We start from the raw sequence: 16222 nt of genomic DNA, 5'->3' as shown, positions 1-16222 counted from the left end.
AGCAAGACGTTACAGACAATAATTTGGTTTGGGAGACCTGAAAGAATGAGAACTGTTCAGGGTGACACAGATATTGTGAAGAGAGTATTTGCTCAGTTTTCACCATGCTGAATTCTGGGGTCATGACTCCTCTCCCAAGTGTTTAAAAAAATGTAGCTGTTTCTAGAAAGTATCTTAAAATAAGCAGCAGTTCAGTCAGAAGAGCTGGAGGAATTCAAAAGTGAAAGCTGATGCTAAGATTTTTTATTGAAATTCTGAAGTCTCCTTCTTCTGAAGGAGAAGGGTAGGAAGCATTGTCTTCCAAAGTGATGCACTCAGGTCTGCTGAGAATAATAGGCATTCATCTTACCCAGGGGTATCTGGTACTACCTACCCAGACAAAGTTATTGAAGTAGCTGGATCACTGATCAGTCTGTCAGTTTGTACATTATGGAAGAAATAAGCCTGAACTATAGGAAGCAGAATGATCTTGTGTCTTGAGTAAATCTTGTTGAACTAATCTTGTTCTTCAGCATGTGATAGTGGGAACAGTTTATAGGAATATGCTTCTGAAATGTTGTTTTTATGAGTAACTCTAGAGATCTTAACTGTTTTAATACATCTAAAGAAAAAAGCTGTATAAAATGAACTGGGATTGAGTTTTGCTTGGTACAGACTGTTAGTAAGTTCCCAGTGAGCATCATGAACATCAGTTTTGAAAATCATGCCTGACCTCCTGTCTTTTCAGAATTGAATGGAATCTTTCTTTCTAGAAACAAAATAAAAAGTGGAGGCATTATGTTCTGCATAGAATACTCTGTGTGTAAAGTCATTATATAATGGGAAATCACCAGTGACAGATGAAATTTTGTTCAGAAGTAATGAAACTTTGAATTAGAAACATGAGTGATTTTTCCTAAAATATGCTAACTTTTCCTTTCACATTATGTATCTTTTTGAAAGATATTGGTGGTATGGTTAAGGCATTTTATCTAAATACGCTGTGTTTTTGTGGTAAAAGGCACTGATCTGGGACTTTTACAGGGAAAACATGAAGGGAATTTTTTATCACAGTGATATGACACATTTTAATACTTAATTGAAGCTTACGGTTTGGATATATTTTAAGAAAATGAAAAAGATCCTTTTTTTTTTCAACTCTATAGCCTTGCTGATGCATGGGAAAATGATATGGGAGTTCATCCTTTAAAGTTTCCATCAGAAACGTGTTTGGAATTATTGCTGATACTGGGTTTGAGTACCGCATCTCTGCCACCTTCACTTCGCTGCATGAACTCTTTTCAGGTAAGGAACAGCTTCTGTTTCAGTATAAAGGTGTTACTTTTGGAAAAAGAGAGGTCCCTGGGGCCCATAAACCCTTTCAGAGGGTTTGTCTTCTGGAGTTGCATGACTCTCCATTGTATTGAAATGTAGACCAAGGCGGAAAACGCCATTGTATTTTTAAACAGTGCATTACTGTTTAAAGTGATGAAATTTAAAGAAATTTCATCAAACTTAGGCTGGGTAGCTAGAATCATTATTAAAAAATGTTGTGGGTTTAAAAAAAAAAAAAAAAGAAAAGCCTCAGCAAAAAAATAAAGATTTCCAGTGGGGAAAGCGTTCTTCTGTGTAATACTTTGGAAGTTCTCAGCAATCATAGAAATTTTCCAAAGAAAACATTGTTGCATTGTTAAACTGTGATTTGTATTTCTTTTGTAATGTGTCTGGAGAGTATGATTTTTACAAATGCAATAGAAACAACTGAATTCATGATGATATGACATAGCTACTCAGCCTTTTTATGAAGTTTCTGTCTTCCCCTGTAGTTACATAGTCTATCAGCTGTGTATTGATGCAAAACTAAAGTAACCAGGCTGTTGAGCAGGAATTGGACTGAATCTGTGTTTGTTCTGGCAGCTATAAAAGAATCATCATCTTAGTGGGACTGAGTGTCCTTAACAGTTTCTAACATGAAATCAGGTAGCTTCTATTTGTCCTTATTTCCTGTTTGTAGTTAAGGCACATCTAATTAGTGTTCTTGAGTTATGTTTACTGAAAAATAATCTTTTTGTAAATTTTTGGAGCCAAAAACCCATGGTTGTAAAACAAAATCAAGTAATTGATTTTAATAGCGTTATACTGATGTACAACTGCTGAAAACTCCTCTAGATGTTAGGAAATAGGTATGTACCTGCATTGTGTAGTCTTATAAAAGAAGCATTGTTGACTCGCTTTTCATTTTATGTGCTTGGAAACAGGGAATCTGTATATGGTGTATATGGGTACAGCAGCAGCCACTGATCAGTTCAATATGTTATTTTAATACCCAAGGTCAGAATTGTAACTGGGTTGTACATTCAGAGGCCATAAAATTGAAAAATCTCCTGGATGCCAACAGATTGCAACAATTAAACATCTCAAGGACTGGGCAGCGCTAGTTATCCATGCAGTTGAATAGTCCATGTTTCCTATTAAGAAGTGAACATTTTGGTTGTCTAATCCAAGACAATTTATTCTTTGTCCATTACATTACCAGTAATCTGTGGTATAGTCTTCTCTGCTTTACCCACGACAGGTTAAATAGGAGTCTCTTCCTGTATGCCGAGGCTGTATGTCCTGTATTGTTCCTGTGCATACTCAGTCCCACACTGTGTATTCGGGATTCCCTTTGATTTGTGTATGAGGTAGAGGTAGGAAGTGATAGATGTCTGTCAGCTGGTGTTTTTACCTCGGAGTACACAAAACATCAGACTTTTCTTTTTTTCCTTGTCAGATTCTGCACGATTGTGCTCGATTGCGCCTGGGTAATTTTAGCTCTGTAAAGAAACCATTGCCCTACAGGTACATGGTGCAGGTCCTGGAACCATAGGGCTATACCAGCTGTGGGGTGGGAGGTCCCCATGCATTCCCTGGAGACCCTCTGACCATGGCCTTTCAACCCCAGATTTCTGTGGAACAGGTGAAAGCAAACAGTACTTTGCAAAGCTCATTCACTGAACACTGGCCTGCACAGATCGTGGTTTGCCTGCCTGTGTGCCAAGGTTGGTGATGTGACAATGTCCTGTCTTTCATAGCAACGCACTCTGCAGTTTTTGAAAAACCCAGGTTCAGAAACCTGCTCTGCTAAGATAATGTTCTATTTTGCCAAGTGAGAGGAAAGGAAAATGGCTTTTTTGATAAAATTCTGTGACTCCAACTCTCACTCTCCTTGGCACACAGTCAGTATCACCAAGTGTTTGTCCTAGAGGGCAAACACTGTCCGGTAAAATATTGTTTTATTTATTTTTATCCTTATAAACCTTGTTTGGATCTCAGTTAGTGAATCCATGAAGCAGAAACAAAATTTGCCCAAGCTTTTCACTGATGCTTTATAATGGTCTGCCAGCCTTAATTTTTTTTTTTCTGGCTTGCTTCTTCATGTTCAGCAATACTAGAATTACAGATCCTAGTTTTTCTGTATTTTTCTTGGAAAAAGTTGGCAAGATCTGAAGAGAACTTGAATAGCGATAATAAATTGTGCTGTTGCCTGAGCATAAGATCACGCTGCATCCAAAATAGTGAAGATTGTGAGCCAAAAAGGGAATAATGAAAGGGCACTAACTGAAAACTGGTATTTCACATATCTTAATGGAGTAATGGCAAAATGACAAAACTAGTTATGCTTTATTTTGTGGTAGACCTTAATCTGGAAGTTGTCTGGTAAAATTTAAAACATTTTAATTCTATATTACAATTAAACTTGCATTTGAACTGAAAATAATTGCAGAGTTCCCTGTTATCTACATAGTGGAACAGTGGCAGTCTTGTTCAACAGGGGCCAGGCTCTTGCAACTGAATGCTGGAGGAATTAGAAGGAAAAAATGACCCCAGAAATTGCCAGAGTTTTCTCCTTTCATATATATGTGTTTCCACTGTTGGACACCTGGTGAGGAGCTAAATGGACCACTGCTTTCCACTGCTTTTCTTTATGTTTTCATACAGTATTTAGAAATGTGTCTAACAGACAGCTCTAATGTAATGATCTAAAAGTCACAGTTTAACTCCTGATACCCTGTCAGGATGGCTTTTAAAAATCCAATTGTTTTTAATTAGGTAACCAAAAAGATGTCACCAGCACCCGTGTTTTTTGAGAATGTATTTACCCTCTCTCCCAATTATATTACAGTACTGCAGTGTTGACAAGCCAAAATTTTAGTTGGTATGCATCTGCACTGGATGATGCTTAGGCTGTAAAAGGCACACAAAGGAAATCTGCTTAGTTGCTAATAATCTGTAATAAACTCTGTTCTGCCTTGTGCTCTAGAAGTACTCTCTGGGACTAGCTTAGCAGACTCTGTATCAGTGCTGAGAAATAAATTACATTTTATTTTCCATTGGTGTGCTACTGCTTAGTAACATAATATTTGAAATCACTTTTCAATTCTGTTTTGACCCTGTAAAGATCTTTCAGTGTGATTTATGTTGCTAGAGGAGCCTGGAAGAAAAGAGCAGCAGCAGACTGTGCTACATAGCTCTCTGCTGAGTTTAAGGTGCTCACTAAAGCCAGCTTATAAGTTTCCCAGGCTGTTGATCCTAGGTACTAGGTTGTCTTTGGGTCATCTCTCATTTTACCTGTACAATTGCAGTGACAATTTTTTGGTGGACTACAGAGAGTTAAATCTTAGCAAGCTCGAGCCTCTAAACTCTGAAGGACCAAAGTGGATAGACTGTTTCTTGCTGGTTGATGGCAGCTCCCAGCTTTACTGGAGAACATGGTTTTTCAGCCCTGACTTGCATCTTCCCAGGCTTGTAATCCCTCACCCATACTAAGGATGTCTCAGATTAAGGTAATAGGATTGACTGAGACACTTGATACTTACCCTGGAGCAGTGAGAAAAGCAGTAGGAAGGGAGAGAGGAGTTTGCTACTAGAAAAGATTAATTTTTAGTTTGCTTTTGCTCTGAGCATTGTTTTGCCACTTTCTCTTCAGCTCCATTACACTGCACGGAAAGCTGTGTTACCTTATTACACACTCAATCTACATGGCTGTCCACCCACCTGAGCTGTCAGCCCTTTGCTTTAGGAATGGTTGGGCTTTACTTTGTGTATTATTCTTAATGCTTGCAAACACTTGTAGCTAGCACCCACTTGAGTTATCATGTACTTTATCAGGGAACTGCTCAGCTGCTACTTCTCAGCCCAGTCTAGGAGAACGTGTTGGTATTTCAGAGCCTAAGGCACAAAACAGTTAACACAGGGAGATGCTTTAAAGTGACAAGCAATCTCTGCTGTGTTTTTCTAACCTTATCTCGTCTTTCTCTGAATTCAAGCACAGTGAACAGAAAATGTCCTGGATATTGAATTCTTATGATGATATATGGGGCTGTTGGGCACATTTTCTCTCACTGATGTTTTTGTGGGAAACCAGGCATTTTACTTCCCCTATCAAGGCACTATTCATAAGGCCACAGACTATAAACAAGAGTTTTCAGCATTTAAACAGATCATGGTTTTATTTTTACTTTTACAGTTGCATGAAATTGAAGGAAGATTGTGATTAAGAACTGCTGAGCTGTTTCAAAATTTTGTTTCAAATAGCTCGTGATAGTTTTTGGAGCTGCACCCAGTGCCCCTGGTAGCTTTGGTTAAGTGAAGTGAAGCCACTATTTAATAAAAAACAAAAAAATGTTCATTCTACCATTGCAGTAAGAATCCCTAGTGGTGTCTCTGAAGGAAAAACTCATTTGCAGTTATTTTGCTTTCAAAAAAGGAGGAAAACCCAAGGTTTCTCATGGAGCAGCCTGTCAAGTTCTCTGTCATTTAGTCTCTTAATACAGCACAGGAAACTTTTTAAAGGCAACATATTTAGAAATAGGAGTTGCTCAGAAAATAAGAATGAATAAATACAATATTCATTATAGTTTAGTGGCTCTAGTATATGAGTATGAAAAGGGTCACGGAAAACAAAATATAAAATTACTGCTGTCTCTCAGGTCCATGCATTGTCAAAATTAAAGTGTTCCTTGATATTTGGTGGTTTTTAATATTGATACTTTTATTTTTATGTGTCTCTATATGTATGAAAAGCAATTTCAAAATCATTTATTGCAAGAAGTTAGCTGAAGATAGCAGGTGCACCTGTGTCTTCTGACAGTCCTTTTTGAAGCAGACAGCTGAGTGAGATTAAGAAAAGTTTGTTCAGCTTGGCTGTTCCATTTGTTCTGGGCATTTGGAGCTAGAGAAGATGCACATATTCTTTTATGCTGGATTCCAGTCCTTTGGAGCACTGTCAAACAGCAGCAAAGACAGGACAAAGGTACAAGAAAAGAAAATACAAAGAGTGAAGGAAAGGCTTTCAAAATATTGTGTCTTTTATTAAACTATCCCAGAAAGGAAAATTAAGTAAGTGAGTTTATGCAGTAAAATGTCTTATTATCCCTTTAAACATTTTTTTAAATCACATGCTATTATTTGCCTAGTGAGGATCTCCCACAAAATGAATTATAGGTCTGAATATGTATATTCTGTAGTATTTCACAGACAAAAGATGAGTTCCAAGATACTGTATGAATTTAAAAAAAATATTTCTCTCAAGCTTGCGACTGCTCTGAAACTTCTGCATTAACATTGACAGTATTATGAAGCAACCACTGCAAATACATTGCAATCTCTGTTTAAATACAGTCATTTTTGCTTTCCTTAGCTGACCGGTTCTACATAATGTGTACTACAGTGAGCAAAACCTGAGTAGTTAGTGCCAGCCTATTTTGACTGCTCTGATTTTACCCAAAATAAAGATGTTTTGATCTTTGCAGGTTAGTATAAAAGTTCCTGCTATGTGCTTTTTGTAGTTTTGACTAACTCAGATAGGATGCCAGGATGACACAGAATGGATTTCTTTTCCGTTTTATTTGTGATCATTACGTGTAAGTTTTTAAGTTTCATTTCAAACAACTTGTTTTAAATAGGAAAGAAGTACCCAAACCTTATATATGAAAGCAGATGTAGTTTTGTAAAATATGCATACAAATATTTAATTGGCTTTTAAATAAAAGAACTTATAGTGTATATATTTGGGGGTTTTTTTATGTTTGTCTGCATTTAATAAGAGCTATAATAAATCTACTGAAACACTGCAGAATAATTAAGAAAAAATTATAAAATTATACTGAACAAATGCTGCCAAGAGCAAATGATATTAAGAGAGTTAGTGTTTCAATGACAAATCTGAATACTTCGTTGCAGAATTAGAGAGATTTCTATGTTCAATTAAGAAATTATTATTTTGTCTGCTGCTTAATTGTTCCATATTAAGTTGATTTATAATATGTCACTCAGGTTATCTTACTTGGTGTTCACTGTAAGCTATCTTTTAAAAGTATCTCTGGAGCATTCAGGTATATGCCTTGGACACTGAGACTATCCATTTCTTTTGGTGCTACCTTTTAGGGCCTCAATCTCAGAGGGAACAATTTTTTAATTGAACTAAAATTAGTATTTTTAAGTCCTTGTTGAACCTGTACCAAAAATGTTTCATACTGATTCTGCATAAACTTTTTTAAAGCATAACGTCACCTGGTTGGGCACTGTTCAGCTCTGTATATGCAGGAGCTTATTGAACAATGTCCTATATGTCCTCTTGTGTCCCTATATGACTCATCTGTATCTGCAGCACAGGCTCGCATTTCTAGCCTATGGTTTTGTGGTATCTGTGGCTGCTTTGGACATGCTGATGGGAAGGTATTACTTCACTTACCTAATATGTGGCATGGCTACATTTCCTCTAATGGAAGGAGCTGCCTGTTTATATTGGCCGGAAACAGAACGAAATCAATCATGTGCAAACCTGAACTGAAGCTATGAATGGGAAAACTGCAAGCTGAGCTTCCTTGTGAAAGCACAAAATTTTGTGATTATTTCATTGCTCAGTGATGGAGAATCAGAACCTTGACAGCAGTGGCCCTAAACTGATTGAAAATTTGTCATCAGTTTCTTGGAAAGGGTAAATGGTTCTTTTTTTCCAAGGCAGTTCTCCATTAAAGAGGAAATCAGAGAGAGGGAACCCGCACATATCATAAACAGAAGTAGATTTAATTACAAAAAGACTATGAGCTCCAAGTAAGAAACAGTGCATGTGTAGCATGCAGGCAAGTGCCTCCTCTGGAAATATGGTCTCCTGCTGCTTGAGAGGGTAGATCTGCTGGAAGAACTACTCCCTTCTGTTGCTGCCTGTTTTGAGCTTCCCATCCCCCCTCCCAAAGACATGTGCTCCGAGTTCCTTTGTTCCAAGCGCGGGCAAAGCCAAATGTAACTCAGACTCTTCAGCAGTGTCTGATTGGCCGCTCACCCCGGGTCCGCCCCCAGTCATCCCCTTGCCCCTTCTCCGAATAAAAGATGGTCGAGGGGAGGCAAATGCCCTCTCTCAGCTCAGCTACCTTCCTGTAAACATCTCTGGTCGTCTGTCTCATTTGAAGGCTTCTAACTGCAGGGAATTGAGCGAGCAGGGAGCTATATTTCTCCCTCTTTGCTTCTGCTGATGGTATTTGCTCTGCAGCTGATTCAGGTACCGATTTTAGAGCTACTAAAGTGCTAGATCGCCCGTGCTACCTCTCAAGGCTGCTCGAGGCTTTCTAAGGCATTGAAATACAAGCGCTAGCCGGTATAAAGCTGAAAAGATACCTTCCACACCCTTCTGTGCAATCCCCTTTGCCTAGAATATGGCAAAAGCCACCTGTTACATAAGCATCTGGTAATACATTTCAAAGCAGTTTTCTTAGAAAAGATGCTCAAATATGTCATCAGGGTGCTTTGACCCTGGTTGTCCACCAAAGCTGCTTTATCAGTCCCCTCCTCAGCTGGACAGGGGAGAGAAAGTCAAATGAACAGCTCGTGGGTCAATGATAAGGACGGGGAGAGATCACTCACCAATTACTGTCATGGGCAAAACAGATTTGACTTGGGGAAATTAATTGAATTCGCTGCAATCAAATCAGAGTAGGATAATGAGAAGTAAAAGCAAATCTTGAAAATATTTACCCCCAAGTCCTCCCTTTTCAGGTTGAACTTTATTCTCAATTCTTTGACAGCTCCTCCTAGTGGTTCAAGGATACAGGGAATGGGGGCCATGGTCAGTTCATCACACATTGTCTCTGCTGCTCCCTCCTTCTCAGGCAGAGGACTCTCACACATTTCCCCTGCTTCAGTGTGGGTTCCCTCCCACGGGTGGCAGTTCTTCATGAACTTCTCCAACATGGGCCCTGCCTACACGCTGCAGTTCTTCATTAACTGCTCCAGTGTGGGTCCTTGCCGTGGGGTGTAGTCCTTCAGGAAGAGGCTGCTACAGTTGTGGGTCCCCTGTGGGGTGACAAGCCCTGCAGCAAACCTGCTGCAGTGTGGGCTCCTCTTTCCACAAGTCCATCCAGGAGCCTGCTCCAGTGCAGGCTTCCCACAGGGTCACAGCATCCTTCAAGCATCCACCTGCTCTGGCATGGGTTCCTCCACGGGCTGCAGGTGGGTCTCTGCTCCCCCATGGACCTCCATGGGCTGCAGGGGCACAGCTGCGTCACCATGGGCTGCACCAGGAACTTCAGGGGAATCTCTGCTCCAGTGCCTGGAACACCTCCTCTCCTTCTTCACTGACCTTGGTGTGTGCAGAGCTGCTCCTCCCACGTATGCTCACTTCTCTCTCCCAGATTGTTGAACAGTTTTTTTTCCCCCTTCTTAAGTCTGTTATCCCAGAGGCACTGCCACCACCACTGATGGGCTCAGCCTTGACCAGCTGTGGGTCTGTCCTGGAGCCACCTGGCATTGGCTCTGTTGGACATGGGGGGAGTTCTGGCAGTTTCTCATGGAAGCCACCTCTGCAGCCTCCCGCTACCAAAATGTTGCCATTCAAAACCAGTACAGTCATTTTCCATTTAGATGTGAATGTCCAATTAATTGCAGGGATCCAGTTTAGATGGTCCAGCAACAGTCTGTGGTTAAACTTTGAAAGGGGTGAAGACAGAACTAATTAGGAATGAAAATGCCTGATTGGTGCCACTCTTTTTTTTTTTTCCAGTTTTCATCTATTGTGAACTTTCTGATTTTCCCAAGTAATTCTGAAATCTAAAAGTGTAGCTGTTATGTCGTAATGATTGAGTAGTTGTGTAGGTAATGTACTATTAAACAGAAACAGAGAGTTTGTCTTTATCAATCGGCACCACACTGTGGAAAAGACAAATACCCGTGTTTTATGTACCTGAATATGTACATAAAGCAGTCTTATGGGACGTCTGATATACTTCTAGAATGTCCATTCCTCTTCATTAATCGAGGCTGTTGCCTTTGTGACTGAAAAACAGGCTCTGCTCAAAAGATAAATTTAGACCTGTGCACAACCAAATACTGCAATACATGTTCAACGTGGTTTGTATAAGGCTGCTTCCCTCCAAAACTGTGGCATCTCTAAGTTAATCTCAGCTCTATCCAGATTATAATTAATAGCTTGGTTTATGTGAAGTGCAAGCGTCAATGTTGTAGCTAAAAGTGCACAGAAATCACATTATCAGCTACAAAGACCTCTTTTGCTTTAAAAATAATACTGAGTCACTGGATAATAATGATTCGATAATGGAGATTTTCCTTAGAAGTGTATGTTGTTATGCCATGTGTTTTGTGAATGTGTGTTGTTGTGGAAAGCTACAACACTGTTCATTTCCATTAAGAGTCTGGATGGAAACTTTGAAGCTAATTGAGGAGTCCAGAAAGCTCTGCAGAAAAAAGGATGTATTTATAAGAATGCTTCTTAGTAGATTTAAAAGTGCTTTAAAAATGGATGGATCCAACTCTCTTAGATTTCAGCTATATGCTGGAATAGATATGATATTATCACAGATCAAGATTTTGAGGAATCCTGAGGGAGGTTGTCAATAAATTCTAGCATTTTATTAACAGACAGGTCAGCTTTCCAAGGCACTTAGAGCAGCTCAGGAGTGTTACATGTTGAAGAGTTGGAAGCGGTAATAGTGTCTTCAAGGAGACAAATGGACAAATATAGCGAAGGCTGTAAAGCCAGAGCATAATAATTGAATCGATGACTTGACTATGATAAAGTACATGGTGGACAAAAAGGAAGAGGGCTGTTAAGTTCTTTTCTTTTTATTGTCAGTTGAAAATGAGTCTGGAATGGATCTTTTGGTGAAGAAGTCAGTAATGCCTCCAGTGAGAAACATACCATTTACCTTCTCTCAGAAGCAGAAGTCCATCATTCTGTTGTAATGTCAGTTAAGAGAACAGTGTGCTCTAAATCTTTGTGCTTAAATCATAGGTCTGTTCCAGGGGTGGTGGCTGATGACAAATGGTACTGCTTGAAAGCTTCCTCTTCTTAAAGAAGAAAACTCTGTTTGGATTTTAGGAAAGCTAGAAACATGACGTGGGGGAACAGGTCAGATCACTGTCCAGGGGCAGGGAAAGACCTGAAGGGAAGTGTAAGAGATAAGATGGACTAACTCTCCTTTTACTGGGCTGGTGATGTTCCCGTTGACATACACCAACACAATTCTGACTGGCCGAAAAAAGGACAAGATTATTTCCTTTGTCTCCAAGTTGTTTGCTGCTTTGATCTGTAAAAAAAATCAGTTGTGTGAATATTTGTTTGTAATAGCTCCACTGCTTTTGAATTAAAGGAAGCTGGTTTACACATGGGAGTGTGTGGAGGTATCTCAGCCTGTGCATTTTATAGAGCTCCTAAGATAAGATTTGGAATATTCCCGTGGGAAGAAAGAGAGGGGCAAAAGGGTGTATAAGCATTAACACAACCTACTGAAATAAGGGGACTGTTTAGCATCCAATAGAAAGCTGTTATGCTTTGAGGTGAAACTTGGGAACCATTTAGCAGTATGTAGAAAAACTTGCAGAAATCTGAAGATGCCGTAGCGGAGTGAGATCACAGGGAGTGTTGAATGGGCAGAATGTGATTGCTGTTTGGACTTTTGCCAGGCATTTTGGTTAAAGTTTCTTCATCTGTCTCCCAGAGGCTTGACAAGTAACATCGGAAGTGATTCTGCCTTATGGAAAAGACAAAAAAAAAAAAAAAAAAAAGATTCCTATATATCTAATGTAAACTGTAAAAGCATGGTATATAGAGAAAGAGACTATTTTCAAAAATCAGTTCCCAGTCTCCATTATTTTTGTGAGCTGTGGCATTGTGAATTGGTGAAACCAGATAAGGGACCTATATTTCTTCTGTGGCTTTTAGTGAGCTTGAGTTTTATATGGAAAATAGAAGAAAAAGAGTATTAAGCACCTCAGCTGCTTGGAAAAGGATCTTGCCTGAAAACTTGTACAAGTGAAGACGTTATTTTAATTGTACTGACTATTTTGGCTACTTAGTCCTCTTCCAACTTCTTCCAGAATGCCTGGAATTTTTAAATATTATACTGAAAATGACTGAGCATTGTATTGTTCAGATGTTCTCACTTTCTCTGACTGGTACTGCTGACCCTAGTTCTGCTTCTTATCAATAACTGTATGTCTGAATAATTCAGTTTTAAATAGAAGGTTTTTTTGCTGTTGATGCTCCAGTCTTTGATACATTTTCTATTTTCATATGTCCCACCAAATTAAAAGAAGGCTATTATTGTGTAATGGGGGGTGACTAGCTAACATATTTCTTTCTTAACTCTCCAGAGAGCCTGCTGCTGAATTTTTATTTCATGTTTTCATACAAAGTCTTTTTCATTTATCATTTGCCATATTTTCAGAAATTAAATTCTAGGACTGTCTTGTTTCCCTCTTTGTTAATCACTTTGAGTTTTATGCACTGATGAATTTCCATGTTACTTTCTCATTTTTGTTAGATATAAATTTACTTTGTTTCCATGCCATTTATGAGCAGACAGCTTTGTAATTCTTGCACCTTTTCCCTGTTTAGAAACTAACTTTTAGTGCTTACAGTTACCTAATTGTATTTGCCTCTTTTCAGCTGAGATGGGAAAACCGAGGCTGGGAGGGGAACAACAGGGCTTTATATCCTTCTTCGTAGCAAAGTAGAATCAACTTTACTTCTTGAATTAAAAAAAAAAAAAAAAGGTCTGCTGAACACACAGAAACCTTCATATTTCAGTTCACCTTCTGTGCTTCCACAGAAAGGAAATGCATTTTCAGCTGTATTTTTGTAGAGTAGTAGCTAGTGACTGGTTAAATTAATCAGAAGTGTCCATTCTGCATGATTCTTCTGGGGATATATTCCATTAAGTGACTGCTTTTTCTGTTTTAAGGTAGGATGTATAATGTGACTAAATAGTGTCTCTAAAACTTACTGTATTCTGTTCTGTAAGCTTTTGCTTGTCTGAGCTATATGGTTCAATGCTAAGATTGATTTTGAAAGAGTACTGAATCTTATTCTACATTTTTAAGCCACTCCTGTGTGAGGAGTTTGGGGAGAGACCATTCTCCCATTTGCCTGGTAATTAGATCATCTTCTGAGGACTCTAGCATTTAACAAGGTTGTATCCACAGCACTAGATTTAGATGAAGCAGAGCTCTGATTCCACCTGGAAATGATTGTGCTCCTGTAATTTAGTTAAAATGAGCTGTCAGAAGTGAGACAGTGTTTACGTATTTTTAAGTGTAGCTCAGAAGCTGGAGAAAACCCTGGTGACACTTTGTTGCTAATCATTTTATGTAAGCCTTTCCTGCAAAGGCAGAGCATGCATTCCTAATACAAAGCAATGAAGAAGTCAAGTGGAACTCTTTTACAACAATACTGAATACTGGTTAAAGTACTGATACTTATTAAAGTGCAGTGTCACTGTTGGGTTATACTCCTTTCCCAACCTACATTCAGATAATTTAAAAAGCACCTGAATGCCTGATTAAATCTTCCAAAATTATTCTCAAAACAACCTTGTAATATTTTTTTACAACAAGGTAATCATCTTGAAGAAGATGCAAGTCACAGAAAAAAGAATTTCATGTAAAGACATTATCTTAATCTCACATAGTATTCTGTTTATGCAGAAGTGACTTGTCAGTCCCGTTTTAGCCATTCCAATAAAAATTGCCAGGACTTTGGATTACCTAGAGTTCTCATTCAAACGAACAAATACTGAGTGTTTTTTAAAGTTAGGCAATCATTTAGGGTGCCTACCTGAAGATTTAGGAGCCTGTTTCTCGTCTTGTAAGCTTAAAAATGCTAGTGGTGGTCCCTTAGTGGTGGCAGCTTTGCTTTAATTAGTTTGTGTGGTATTAAGGAAATGCACCTGAAGTGTTTGTGGTGATAGCTCAACGTTGTAGGCAAGGGCCAGACCCTTTTGAAGTTAATATCAAAACTCTCTTTGGCTTCAGTGGTGCAGAACTGGCCTGCAAATGAATAAACCAGCCAGCTGGCTATATTGTAGAGAAATAATTATTGCAGATTCCTCATTAGCACTATTGCATGTGAACTTTGCAAGCAAATGCTTGAAGCTAATCTCAGATAGCTATTTGTTAGACAAGTGAATTAATAGCTGTGGCTGCTGGTTCATGCAGAGGGTTCTCTGTTGGTTTTTTTTGTCTTTTGTTTGAAGACTTCAATCAGTATAAATGATTTAAAGGCCTCACTCCACTAGATGGGGAAAAGATGCTTATAATGTAGTACTTGCTTACACTCTGCAGTTATTGATATGATGTAATATTTTTACACTTGGGTAAGTATAGATTTTGAATAAAAGAATTTAATTAACACTGAATAAATGTTCCTCATAAGGGGAAAACTATTTCTATTTCATTAATGCTTCATGCTTCTAGCAGTTAACTAATTTAATTTTACTCCTGGTGTTCAAGGTCTGTGCTTTTCTTTCCTTCTGTTTTTCAGTCTTTGTTTTAAACATGTTTTGTTTGTGTTTTGTAGTTGGGAAGAGAAGATCAGCCAGAGATAGAAGATAGGGAAAAGTACAAAGCATTTTTTTACTTTAGTTGAACTTCGTGTAATGCACAGTGGACATGTATCCATGACTGTGCATAAAATAAATGTAATGTGAAAAAAATTAGGTTTTTGGAAAGATCCCTGAGATTTAAAGATTACAAACCCTATTTTAAAAAGCAAGCTAAGGGACAATGAATTATTTTAAATAAGTAAAGTTAGGGAGGATCAGTCACATTATAAAAATAACACTTGCACATGCAAGCAAGCATGCTCATTTAATTTGGCTTAGTAAGGAAATTTAGGGTTTTGGGGATCAAAAGCCCTTTTGAGAGTTGTTTTTAGTTGTATATGCAGTACAATAGAATTTTGTATAAAATGCTTAAATTCAGGTTACAAAGTGAGTGAAATGATGTGGCAAATGTTCAAAGTGAATAAAAAGTATCTGTTCATATTGTGTTTCAAGCATCGAGGGTTTTAGTGTGAGAAGTCCAGGAGAATGATTGTTTTAAAAGTTTGAGGCAAACAATTTTTCATTTTTATTTTTCTACTAACTCAGTACAGCTTTATTAAAGGTTTTCATGCAGAAATGTTAAGTGCCTGGTTTCAATATTTGGTAGTTCTTAGTGTTTATCTTATAAAGCTGGTAAAATTTTGAACAACTTCAGGTTATTTCATTCAGACCTTAAGGTCATGCTGTGATCCTCAGCTTTGGATCTTGCACATTTCTAACTTCATCTTTCTACATTTCTACTCATTTATGCTATTTTTCATTCACTGAGCTTTGGGAAATGCTATATTTTTTTTTTATGATGCAGGCAATTAGGGTTCAACAGTGTGTTTTTTTAGTGGCCTTGCCCTAAGGAAGATGTTTTAAACATTATTTTGGAAGTCTTAGAGCAGACCAATGTGCTGTAATAATTATACTTCAATAATCCAAAGTGATGACTCCAGGGAGATATGACTCCAGTGTATACTTTATTCATATATATTTCTCCTTGATGGTAAAATTGGATTTAAAAAATAAAAAAAATAATTGGAAGAAAAGATCTGGAAAATTGATTCTTCGTGAAGGTCATTAATGTTTTCTAAAAAGAAGTTAAAAATTAACATGAAAATCTCATTGTTAAAGAAATCATTCTAGCTTTGTTTTGCATAGTACGATTTTTATCAGTACAAGAAAAGGTCTCATAATAGTAAAACCTAATTGTTATTTTCATCTGAAACTGGAAAGTATTCAGTGGCTGGAAAACAGACAAAGAAAAAAGGGGGGAGAAAAAGAAGCTTAAAGAGAACACTATGAACTTCACGGAGCCATGAGCTGAAGGACAGATTCATACTATGTTGTAATATAAAGAAAAGAGGTTGCAAAGGAGGAGG

The 16222-nt window shown here is 38.1% G+C and overlaps 1 protein-coding gene across 4 annotated transcripts in view; it reads left to right on the top strand.

Annotated features, from left to right (window-relative positions):
- Nucleotides 1-16222, top strand: part of UBE3D (ubiquitin protein ligase E3D) — a 99384-nt gene that overhangs the window by 46194 nt on the left and 36968 nt on the right. For 3 of the 4 annotated variants that reach the window (XM_048297673.1, XM_048297676.1, XM_048297674.1), the window contains exon 9: nt 1146-1284. In XM_048297673.1, the coding sequence (XP_048153630.1) occupies nt 1146-1284 (139 nt within the window). Of the gene's footprint in view, nt 1-1145; nt 1285-16222 lie in introns of those variants that run through there. The other variant, XR_007202367.1, reaches the window with a different exon arrangement.

This window comes from Corvus hawaiiensis, chromosome 3 (genome assembly GCF_020740725.1).
Source record: "Corvus hawaiiensis isolate bCorHaw1 chromosome 3, bCorHaw1.pri.cur, whole genome shotgun sequence".
In the NCBI taxonomy this organism is placed as follows: domain Eukaryota; kingdom Metazoa; phylum Chordata; class Aves; order Passeriformes; family Corvidae; genus Corvus; species Corvus hawaiiensis.
This window is presented reverse-complemented; position numbering and strand designations above follow the sequence as displayed.